Consider the following 12,597-nt stretch of genomic DNA (forward strand, 5'->3'; position numbering starts at 1 on the left):
GAATCGAAGAAATAGGGTAATACGTCAGGAAGAAAAAGAAGAGAAATGTTAGTTGTATGTGCCACAACTCAGGTAACACAGATATTATTATTATTAATGTCTAAAGGGGGGCCTCAGGAGAGATTTACAAAAGTATTTCACCTAAGTGCTGGAGGAAGCGTAACAAAATAGGCAAAAATAATAATTATAATAATCCACAAGTGGTGGTGACAATCCATCAGTTTTAGCAAAAAGTCTTTAAGGAGGCCACTTTAACTAATTGATTCATATCTCCCAGATAGTGGCTTTACTCATTATATGACAATGAAAACATACAACTAAAAAAACAAGGCTGTTCTGACATTCTTTCTTGTATCAGCAAGGATGGAAATAGAGAGGAGTTGGGAAAGCACTCATGGTCCAACTGTTGAGCAATGGAGACTCAGATTATGGTCGATGATTCTAACGGAAAAGTTAACTAACACACAAAGGACGTACAGAAATGTGCAAACAGAGGGCAACTTCAACACGAGCTGGTGGGATTTTACAAACTTTATGATACACGACAAAGAGGTAAATCAACCACCTCGGTCGCATGGTCTTTTATGGAAAGTCTTACTGGGTTAACAAGAGTATAAATGGATAAAGATAAGAGATCAAACAAGCAACACAATTGTCTGTAACAAGGTTCAAGATAAAGATGCATGGATGTTCTTATTGATATCTCATGTTGTTGATTTAATGAGGGTGCAATCCTATACATGTTTAGTCAGAAAAAGCATTATTAACATAATTTATTACATTTATATATAGTCCCATAGCCGAAGCTCTCTGGGTAGTTTACAAAAGTTAAAAACAGTGAACATTAAAAAGAAATATACAAAATTTAAAAGCATAAAATACATACAAAAAACACAAGTGTAAGTTTTTCTGTTCCCCCCCCCCCCCCGCATAAACATGCATAGGACTGCATCCTTGATGAATGATTAAATTTGAAAAACGAATATAAATAGATCATTACGTCCAGGGCAATGGGAGGCTGGTGGCTCCGATGTCAGTGGTGTGTGTGCATCTGCTCTCTGGGTTTCAGCCAGAACTCTAAAGGAGCAATACAAGGTGCTGGATCTATTTTTTTTTTGGGGGGGGGGTTTCGGGTTCAGCACCCTGGATAGCTCCCTTGGAGTTCCGGCTGGTTCTGACCAAAACCCAGAGCGGATTCACAGCCCCATTGACATCGGAGCCATCAGCCTCCACCGGTCCAAGGTCTGAAACGCAGCACGGTTCAGCTAGCAGCGTGAGAAGGTTTTTCTCCTTGCTGCCCAGACAGGTCTCTGCGGGCCCCACAATGCTTTGCGACTCGAATAGCCAACCTATCCGGCGCGGAAGGTTTGGAGAGGGAGGCAGGCAGAGAGAGCGAGAGAGCGCGCACACACCTTGGGGCTGCTCTGGGCGATGGATGGCAAAGGACCGGCGGATGAATAATGCAGCCGTCCTTCCAGCAAACGGGGAGAGCAGAAGCGGAGATGGGGACACGGGGTCTCGAAGCCAGCCCTGAGCGGCCCTCTGGCAAAGCTCGCCCTTAGGAGGACGGCAGTCACGCGGAGAGCGATGCATGGGGTTTGTTTACTGCCGCAGCCTAGGATGTGGTAGGGTGCCTGCCTTGGACGCACAAAGGGAGCTGTCGCGGGAGATCTGCTGCCCCATCGGTTCTCGTTTTACCCACAGAAAAAAGCAGGAGGGGTCGGGAGCAGGGAGAGAAAGGGAAGCGGCGCAACTCCTCTGTGATGGGGCCGGGGCTTCGAGATTCCCCTTTCTTGCTGCGCAGGGGGAGCCTGCAAAAGGACGCCCCGGTTCATGAACTCCTCGAAGGAAAAGGAATGGTAACGTAAGGATCTCGCCTTCCGCAGCTCGTTCCGATGGTTGAATGCGTGCAGATGAGTTGCCCGTTTATGAAGTTCGCCGGAGGAGGGAAAGCCAGTGGAGGCTGGTGGCCCTCATTGCGGTGGGGCTGTGAATCCTGCCTGGGTTTCAGTCAGAGCCAGCCAGGACTCTAAAGGAGCTCTGCAAGGCGCTGAGACTAATTTTGGGATTGGGGTCAGCACCTTGGAGAGCTCCTTTAGAGTTCTGGCAGGTTTTGACTGAAACCCAGAACGGATGCGCAACCCCACCGAAATCGGAGCCACCAACCTTCACTGATGGGCTATTAACACATCTCCTTCTTTGATGTATTATTCTGTGCAAATATTTATTTCCTGGTGTTATCGACCAGTACTGTGGCTATATATTACGCGCACACATTAAATGCTCACACAACAATTTATATCATTGATTTAAGCCATTTATGTGGTTCAGCATAAGCAATATGCAACATTAAATGATGGTGGTTTTTAAAATAGAAATACAGGTTTCAGAAATTGTGTTTTTTGAGGAGGGATTGGTGGAAAGGAAATTGGAGGACTCTAGTTTATAATACAAAATTACATTAACGTATCTCTTTAGCTTGCAAACACACAGGTGCTCCACTGTTATTGTTTCATTCTGGCTTATGCATCTGTCAGTGTAGTGAACTCTTGGTGTATGGCCCTCTTGGGTCATAGCTTCCATTCAAAGTGGAAAAATTTACTGACCTAAATTTTTGCTGGTGTTCTGTATATGAGTAGCTGCTCTAAATTCAGAGGGATCATGAAGGCCTGGGAAAGGCAAGCAAAAATGTAGTGGATGTTTTTTAAATAGTAATACGTTGTTTAAGGTCTAGAACAGATGATAAATGTTAAAGAAGGTAAAGGTAGAAGAACAGTCCTGCAGGATCAGTCCCAGGGTCCATGTAGTCTGGCCCTAATCTACACCAAGCAGGATATTGCACTATGAAAGCAGTATATAAAAGGCAAGGGCCACACCAAGCAGGATGTAGCGGTATATGGCATGTGTCAATTGGCCCCAACAGTTGTCAGTGCACTTCAATACTGCTATAAAGCAGTAGTGTGGCTCCTGCCTTTTATGTACTGCTTTCATAGTGCAATATCCTGCTTGGTGTAGATTAGGCCTCTGGCATTCTGTGCCTAGGCAGATGATTCTGGCAAGTGTTCAAGGCCACAGACTTCCAGTGGTATCTGCCCCCAGCATCTGATACTTGTATACTGCCCATAAACATGCAAATTCCAAATAACTATTTATTTATTTATTTATTTATTTTATTTCTATACTGCCCAATAGCCAAAAATCTGTGGGCAATTCACAACAATTAAAATCGCGAATACAGCATAAAACCGATATAAAATATAAAAAAGTAAAGTTACAGTATAAAAATACAATGAGAATAAATCTTAGCAGCAATTCAGAGATGTAAAATAAAGTAACAGATTAAAAACAGCAAAGCTAGAATGCTAAAATGGTGGGGAAATAAAAAGATCTTCACCTGGCACCGAAAGGAGTACAACGTAGGCACCAGGCAAACCTAAGGACATAAGAATTGCTCTGCTGGATCAGACCAAGGGCCCATCTAGTAGAGCCCTCTGTTCACACAGTGGCCAACCAGCCATCGGCCAGGAACCAACAAGTCAGGACATGGTGCAACAGCACCCTCCCACCCATGTTCCCCAGCAACTGGTGCACACAGGCTTACTGCCTCGAATACTGGAGATAGCACACAACCATCAGGGCTAGTAACCATTGACAACCTTTGCCTCCAGGAATTTATCCAACCCCCTTTTAAAGCCAGCCAGATTGGTGGCCATCACTACATCTTGTAGTAGTGAGTTCCATAATTTAACTATGCACTGTGTGAAGAAGTACTTCCTTTTATTTGTCCTGGATCTCCTGACCAATCAGCTTCATGGGATGACCCCGGGTTGTAGTGTTTTGAGAGAGGGAGAAAAATGTCTCCCTATCCACCTTCTCCATACCATGCATAATTTTGTACACCTCTATCATGTCTCCCCTTAGCCTCCTTTTTTCCAAGCTAAACAATCCCAATTGATGTAACCTTCCCTCCTCTCTAAGGAGCTCATTACACAGCTGGGGTGCCACAGCAGAAAAGGCCCTCTTCCTGGTGGCCACCATTTGGCAGAAGCTCCCAGAGAAGGACTCTGGTAGGAGGTCACATCAGGCCGCTAACCATTGATAGCTGTATCCTTCAGGAACTTGTCCAATTAAAACCTTCTGAGCTTGCAGTCATCGCTAGTGGCAGGGAATTCCATAAGTTAGTTGTGCATTGTGTGATCAATGTCTTACCATTCTAGGGACACAGAGTCAGATCTTTGGTCCATCCATCCATCCAGTCCAGTATTGTTGAGAGTGACTGACAGCAGTTCTCCATTGTTTTTAGACAGTCCTGCCTAGAGATGCCAGGAATTGAACCTGGGACCTTCTGCATGCAAAGCGTGTGTGCGACCACTGAACTATGGCCTTCTGTCACTAACACACTTGTTCATTCAAATTGTAATAATAAGCAGATATACCATTTACTGGGTTGCAAATATTTCTGATTATTGTGCAACTATCCACTTTCATCAAGAGACAGTGACCCAGTTCGCATGATCGCAGGGGAGTTAATAAGCCATGGCTTCTTAACCACCTTGCATGTGCTGGTTGCCTGCCGCCGGCGAGGCTTATTGTGACATCGAAACCCAGCGAGGGAGAGTGGTTGGGGTGATTAACAAACATCCCAGAACACATGGCCTGTTTTAGGGTTGCTGAGTGGCTTATTAACCACCAAACCACCCACCCTTACCAGGTTCGGACATCACAACAAGCAGTGTCAGCGAGGGCAATTATATAGACCTGTCCAGCATAGGCAGGTTGGCTAACAAGCCACAGTGGCTCATTGACCAACCTGCGATCTTGCAAAGTGGTCCAATAAGTTGTAAGGCACTTGATAGTTACCTAATACTTTAGCAGCGAGTGGTAGAGGGACCCCCAAATTTCCTTTCTCACGAACATCTCTTTAAAGTTCCCCATGTCTTTCTTTTAACACCTGCATACACAATATTGTGTATGTTTCTACTGGAAGATTCCCCACTGCCACCTCTGCAGCCAAAGACTTTTGCCCCAGCAAATTATGCTACAAATCCTGAAAAACAACACAATAGGAAGTCCTTAAGAGTTTGAGTAATTATTGTTGGTTAAATCATATGATAGTGACACATGGGTGTGAGTCAGAGGCCTGTGGGTAGATGTTGGATCAGGGAAACCATCTGGTTGTCAAAAATATGGATGATTGTCCTCAACTTGCTTGGCTTTTTGACGAAAACATTTTCTGGCTTCCAGAACTGTTGACAAAGCAGGAGCAGGAAGAGAATCTAGGAGATAATAGCAAACATCTTTCCTTTAATCTTTTTCTAAAGTCAAGCATTTTTTTAAAAAAAAATTGTTTAGGGAAAGGGAGACAGAGAAAGGCCCTGTTCAGAAGACACCATAAACCACGGCTTTAACTATGGTGAATAAGGCATAAATGCCCACGAACACCATGCACAAAAAGTAAAAGAGATACAATAATTTTACATGCCCACTTTTTAATCTCATAAGAGCGCATCTATAAGGATAACAACTATGGAGGAATTACAGAGATTTCTAGTATGGTTAGAAATGTCTGCAAACAGTGAATGTATAAACTCACCCTACTGAGATAAAGAATTGCTTCTGTGATTTCCCATCTCTGAAAATAGTCCTTTTTAATAATTACTAGTTCCAGTGGAGGAAAGAGCCATCCAAGTGTCAAGGAACTAAAGAAATCGCCACCCCATGTAAGACCCTCTTCCAGCAGACCAACCAAAAATGTTTCTACTACTTCAGAAAAGGTGAAGTCTCTTAAATTCATATTGAGTGCATTTTATTTGTAGACAATAGAATGCTTCTTTTTGCTTTATTGGGCTTATAATTATGCAACGATTAATGTCTTTTAGAGTTGCTGTCAGGCTACAGAAAACAGGCAGACAAATATTCCCAGCAAAGAAAAAAACTGGTTTTCTGAAGGTCACCAACAAAACAGGTAAAGTTCTTTCGCTATGATTGCAATTGTGGAAAGGCACGTTGTGTATAACTTCGCTGACAAGCGGAAATGGATACGAGCAGGAAGAAATACAAAAGTTAGCATGGTCAGGTTTTGAAACATTTCTGGGAACAGTACAGCGGCAATATTTTAACTTGCCGCTGAAATGAAGCCAGCGTCAGCACTAGTCAGGCCTCCAAGGGAATGGTATTCCACAACTAGGGTGCCACCACAGAGAAAGCCCTCTTTAGATCCTGGCCTTAATATATTTATACCAAAGAGTGTTTCCTGGTGAAGAAATGCAGCCCTAACATCTGCTAGCATCTTCTAGGAACCCCTAAGCTTCTTTTGCAGGGATCTGCTGAAGAAATTATTCTACAGATCATTCATGAACTCAGTGACTTAGGAAGTTGGCTCATCAAAGTGGATTGGTGTACATCAGGGGTAAGCGACTTGGTGCACACCAGGTATTTTGGACTATTACAGCCATCAGCCCCAGCCAGGATGGCCAATTGTCAGGGATTCAAAGGATTGTAGTCCAAAACATATGAAAGGCGCCCAGTGCAAATATACTTGCCTCTCCTTTGAGAACAGGCTTTGGAAGAAGTCCTGAACTTACAGGGTTGTTTTTTTCATTCTGAGAGTGATATGCAGATGAACTTTTTATGCTTTTTATGGTTTTAAATTTTCTATATTTGTTTTTAATGTTCACCTTTTGGAACATACCTTCAGGAAGAGAGCTCATTCGCACAATCAGGAACATAATAGCTCAGCTGAAATGAGTTGAATGGCACTGATTTAAGCATGGTATTAGTCCAGGAAGCCCAATGAGTGCATGTGTGTTTTCTTTCTCGTCTGGCTTTTCTGTCTCTCTCCTATAATACAAATGCCAGATGTTAATTTTAGTTTCAAATTATAATTCATCTGCTCCTCTGTTTATAGGATGACTTAACGATTAGACATATTGTTAATATATCAGGGTCTGGTTAAACTCAGCTGGGCACAAAACTGTTTAGCTTAGTGCTAAAGAGCTAGGAAACTGTTTTCTTGAATAGGTTAAACAGAAGCATGTGATTTTGGCATCAGATCATAGACTGAAAAAACTGGGTATGTTTTGCCTGGATAAGAGAAGATTGAGGGGGACATGATAGCACTCTTCAAATACTTAAAAGGTTGTCACAAAGAGGAGGGCCAGGATGTCTTCTCGATCATCCCAGAGTGCAGGACATGGAATAATGGGCTCAAGTTACAGGAAGCCAGATTACGGCTGGACATCAGGAAAAACTTCCTGACTGTGAGGCCTTAGGTAGACCTACCGTTTAACACAGTGGTTCCCAAACTTTTTCAGGTAACTGCCCCCTTGGTTCCACAAACTCATGCCCAGCGCCCCCCTACCCTACACTATAAAAATCATTATTCAGAATAGCGGTTTTCAATGACCCACAAAAGAAGATAATAACAATAAAATTCAAAACAGTAACAATTAATTGAATACTTTATTCAAAATCCAATTGGTGTGCCCTGCCACGCTGGCTGCAAACAGAGGCGTTAGCTCTCTTTTCCCTCCCTCCCTTGGCAAGCCTGGAGCAGGTGCTTCCCATTTAGAGGGGATTCTAGGAGCTTAGACAGAAAAAAGTCCTTCACATGCATAAAATTATTATTATTATTTATTTATATAGCACCATCAATGTACAAGGCACATGCATAAAATTGTGCCTTTAACTTATCATGTCACACTAGCATGAATACAGGAATCAAATAGGATTTCCTTCTTCAGTGGAACACACTTACTTAGGAGTAAGCACCATTTTGTTATAAGAAAGGATAATTTATTTATTTATTTATTTATTACATTTTTATACCGCCCAATAGCTGAAGCTCTCTGGGCGGTTCATTATTTTAAAATAATTATCTGCCACCTGGTACAGAGTTTTCCTATGGAAAACCTGGCTGGGACTGAAGTAGAGGGACACTAATTTTACTGTACTTATTGTCTTTAAATATGGTTAAATATCCCACAGTTACCTTGCTATTCTATTTCTACAATTCATTTTCTCCTGTCTTTTCTTCACCCTCTCTTCGTTTTCAGGCTGAATCCTATGCACATTTACCTCAGAGTAAGTTCTATTGATCTCAGTAGGGCTTACTTCTGAGTAGACATACTTAGGATTGTGCTGTAGCTCTGTTTTTATAGTGACACAAGATACACACATACCATGTTTACCAAAAGAACGCTTGAAAAAAGGGGTCTGGACACCCTGAAATAAGCAAGGGCAGATAGGAATTGTTTCAGCAAGTGTTGTGGAAAAAGGTGCTGCTGAATCTTCTTTAGCCAGGAAGGACCTGGGGAATTGCAATTCTCTCTCTCTCCCTCCCCCTTTTCTTTTCTCTCCCAATCCTGTTGTGGTCCAGATTTTTTGGGGGCACACATTTTTTGGGAGCACACACACAGACACACAGCATCTCTGTCTCTCTCTCTCTCCAACCCCCCTCCCCCCAAGCCTCACAATAGCTGCTGGGCTGATTAGAACAGGAGGGCAGCAGCTCAGAGGGGAGATGGCCCCAATCTGCAACTCCTGTTGGGGAGAAGGGAGCCTGGTGATACCTTGCAGCAGCACAAGCAGTCCTGCTCCCCACCCAGCCAGCAGGCCGCTGTTCTTAGCAGCTGCTCTGCTGCCCATCGTCTTCCACGTGCTCCTTCCTCTCCGCCACAGGGCTGCTGCTCCCACAGCTATCGCGAGAAGTCTGACGGGGCAACTTGTACGAGGGAGCAGCTCTGGCCGAGGGAGGGAGCGAGTGGGCAGCAGTGGCTCCAGCAGGAAAGAAGCCCTGGGCCCTCTTAGGCAGGAGAAGAGTGGGCAGAGCAGCCGAATTTGCCGCTGTTTCCTGCTCTGCTGCCTCCTGTGGGCGCTTCCCCCACCCCTTACTTATTATTATTATTATTATTATTATTATTATTATTATTATTATTGATTTATTTATATAGCACCATCAATGTACATGGTGCTGTACAGAGTAAAACAGTAAATAGCAAGACCCTGCCGCATAGGCTTACATTCTAATAAAATCATAATAAAACAATAAGGAAGGGAAGGGCATGCAAACAATGAAGGCCCTACTTTTGGTGGGGCCGCTGTGGGCTTGAGATAGGAGGAGAGAGCGGCTGCGTGAGTGAGAAAGTCCTTCCTGAGCAGGAGCGGTGTGCGGAGAGCAGCTGAATTTGCCGCTCTTTCAGGGGCCAATCTACACCAAGCAGGATATAACACTTTTTAAATGGTATGAAAACAGTATATGTAATGTGTCGTGGGCCTGAACAGTTGTCATAACCATTATAAACCGTTACAAGCAGTAGTGTAGATCCTGCCTTGATTGGTCCCTGGGTTTTAGGACCTTCTGGAGAGACCACCTCGAGCGCCCCCCTGCCGCCCCTTTGCCTCTTAACGCCCCTCTATGCAATCCCACCACCCCCAAGGGGGCAGTACCGCCCACTTTGGGAACCAATGGTTTAACAGATCCCTCCTCTGTTTACATGCGACGCGCGATGACCTCAGAAGGAGAGGCGTCGCACCAGCCATTTAAAAAAAAATTAAAAGGGCAACAGCACACGAACGCTCATTCGCTAAAGGTAAGTGTTTTTTTAAAATTTAAAGTATTTTCTCCGCTCCCCCCACCCTACGCCTGATGGGCGCAGCGATCCTGAGGAGCGCTGCGCCCCATGTGTGGCTTCCGGCTCCTCGTGAGGAATCACACGGAGCAGGGTCAAGCCGTGGTGCCTGGCCACATGTTCCGCGGTCTCCGGCTCAGCCCGGGACCGCGGAAAAACCAAGGCCAAAGGGGAGGGCGAGATCCCAGGGCAAGGGAGAGATCATCCCTCCCTGATCCCGGGATCCCCTGTGCGTCATATGGACATCACCCCGGGATAAAGCCCCATCTAGCTATGGCCTTAGAGCAGTATGACAATAGAATTAGTTACCTAGGGAGGTTGTGGGCTAGAGGCCTTCAAGAGGCAGCTGGACAACCATCTGTCAGGGATGCTTTAGGGTGGATTCCTGCATTGAGCAGGGCGTTGGACTTGATGGCCTTATAGGCCTCTTCCAACTCTACTATTCTATGATTCTATGTTTGAAAAAGGCTGACAATAAACAATATTTCTTTTCTCATCCAGAATAACAAATGTTTGCACTTCCTCATATAGAACGCCAAGGTTAAAAAAGGAGCCTCTGGTTAGAAAGCATTATGAGGTCAGCCAGAGCAAAATCCCATCTGCGTTTAAGGATATCTCGTGGAGTGATTCCAGCAAGACCGGAGATGTGCTGTTCCAGAGCTTTTATTGCAAACCACAAGGCAATTCAGAGAGAAACTCTGGAGGGCATCCTGATGGAGCCTGCTCCTACAGCCCTATATATCAGGGTGCATCTGCTGATGCAATGTTTCTTGACATTAAATCCATGCGGATTTTGAAAGAGGATTCCGATGAGGACAGTGCCAGTGATCTTTCTGACTCTGAGAGAGTTCCCATCCCGCCTTCGCCTTGCACACCGCCGAAGCTCGACCTCCGAGCAGAAGAAATCGACCCGCTTTGCTTTGAGCACCTCTTCGACGCAAAAGTTAAGCAGCCTGACTACTATTACCCCGACCTCCTTCCACCCCCTTTCAACACCTGGGACTTGAAAGGGCTCGCGGCGTTCGTTAACATAGAGTGCAAGTCGGAGCCGCAAACGGAGCCGGTGGGATTCCTTGAGACGTACATTGATCGGCTTTTGGAGCTGGAGTGGCTGCAGATGCAAACAGTCCAAGCCGAGAAAGGGAAGGCGGCCAAAGCTAGGCCTCAGACTGCTCCGAGTGCCCTTCGGACCTTGAAAAGTCCGGGCAAAAGCAAATCTTTGCACAGCCCTTTGCCGAATAAACAGTTGACTCCCCACGACAGCTTTCTAAGACTCCCCGCTGGCCATTCAGGTCCCAGGAGAGACTTTCACGGGGAAAGAACCAGCCAGTTTCTTCCCTACGAGGGTCAGCCAAAAGCAGTTGAAGCAGCGCGTAGCTCATCAGCCCAGCAGGGACGGCCTTGCGAAGTGAGGAGTGAGGCAAAAAAGCGACCTATCACCAAACAGAAGCCTGCCACTAGGTACCCTTCTGAGAGCAGCTCTATGATCCAGGGAGCTGGCAACATTAGGCCCCCCAAGTCACCCTCCTCACCCCATGGTTCAGCAGCCCCCCTCAAGGGACTATCATCCCACGTTTGCGCAAATCCCAAGAAGAATGGGAATGCAAATAATTTCATTCCTTCCAAAAAAGCTTCAACGGACAAGAAGCTAAAAGCAAATGGTGTGAAGCAACCATCGTGTAAATTTAAATAACGCTGTCTAGGCTTATTATCCTTACTGCACTAGGACTTAGAAACCTTTCCTGTGAGGAGCAAAAAGCTAGAATATTGGTTTAGGAACTGTGTGAGGTAAACCTTCAGAGGGAGACGCATGCTCCTCACCAGGGCAGGTTAGTGGTTCCAATGTCAGTGGGGTAGTTAATCCACTGCAAGTTTCACTTAGAACCAGTCAGAACTCTAAAGGAGCTCTGCTTCGCACCTTGAATAGCTCCTTTAGAGTTCTGACTGAAACCCGGAGTGGATTCTCTGCCTGCTCCAGCCTCCACTGCTGCTCACTGGCCACCCTATCTTGTTTTCAATTGGGCCTGGTGACAGTGTTCTGATTCACCCCTTCCAAATGAAAACGATGACCCTGTTCAGATGGCATGCTAAGCTGCTAATTCTTTTGCAGCAAATGGTTAGTGAGCATGTTTAAACCGTGGTTATATAGCCACCATGGTTAGGAGTGGTTCACATGATACACTAAGCCATAATGTTTAGCTCCAAAGGCTTAACCAATGAGGTTTAGCTTGTTGTCTGAACAGAAGTCTATGTGACCTGCCTCTTATGTTGACCAGCACTGCAGGGGCTATTGGGATAAGCTTTTTGCTTCCTTAGGGTTCCTTCTGTAGGTACACCAAATCATATTCAGATGCCATATGATGCTGTTCCCATGCTTTTAAAATTTGAAATACCTGGTCCTGGAAGGAACGACCAGGCAAATAACATTTCTTTTTCTGCTTGAGTAAGTTTTCACAGTCAGTTTTTAAAGGAAAAGGTCACAGAGTAGAGAGAAGTCCTTATAATTCTTCCAGAGTTATTTATAAATGTGCGCTCGTTTGGCGAAATCGAGATGCTCTCAACTGAAAAGAACATTAGTTTCTAAACGAGCATACCTATCGTGATTGCAGTGCCTCTTAAGTTCAATTCATAGGAGTGCTTTTATAAGACCCAATTCTTGCAGAAAGTTTATGCGAGTTTCTCACCTCGGGGTGATGTTTTCCTGCTAAAATGATGTTGTAGAGTGGTTTCATTTCATTTTATTTATTTATAAGAGCATTCTGGACCACCCACCCTAGCAGTATATAATATATTTGGAGAAACTTAGATTTCATTTATTTATTTATTTAACACATACATACATGCATACTTAAGAGAAGCTTTAAATTGAATGCTTGAGAATTCCTGGTTTGTGGTACACATATGAGGACAACCCTGGAGGACAACGGCTCTCTACCCTGCCAGTTTAATAGAACATGGTGCACATTGC

The 12,597-nt window shown here is 44.7% G+C and overlaps 1 protein-coding gene across 1 annotated transcript; it reads left to right on the forward strand.

Moving 5' to 3' along the window:
- Positions 1 to 1,760: 1,760 nt before the first annotated feature.
- Positions 1,761 to 11,410, forward strand: FAM217B (family with sequence similarity 217 member B). Its single transcript, XM_063120739.1, has 4 exons — positions 1,761 to 1,859; positions 5,663 to 5,774; positions 5,880 to 5,965; positions 10,131 to 11,410. Exons 1-4 carry the CDS (start codon positions 1,834 to 1,836, stop codon positions 11,320 to 11,322), a joined length of 1,416 nt encoding a protein of 471 aa, XP_062976809.1. The 5' UTR covers positions 1,761 to 1,833; the 3' UTR covers positions 11,323 to 11,410.
- Positions 11,411 to 12,597: the final 1,187 nt, after the last annotated feature.

Source organism: Elgaria multicarinata, chromosome 1, assembly GCF_023053635.1.
Source record: "Elgaria multicarinata webbii isolate HBS135686 ecotype San Diego chromosome 1, rElgMul1.1.pri, whole genome shotgun sequence".
Taxonomy (NCBI): Eukaryota; Metazoa; Chordata; class Lepidosauria; order Squamata; family Anguidae; genus Elgaria; species Elgaria multicarinata.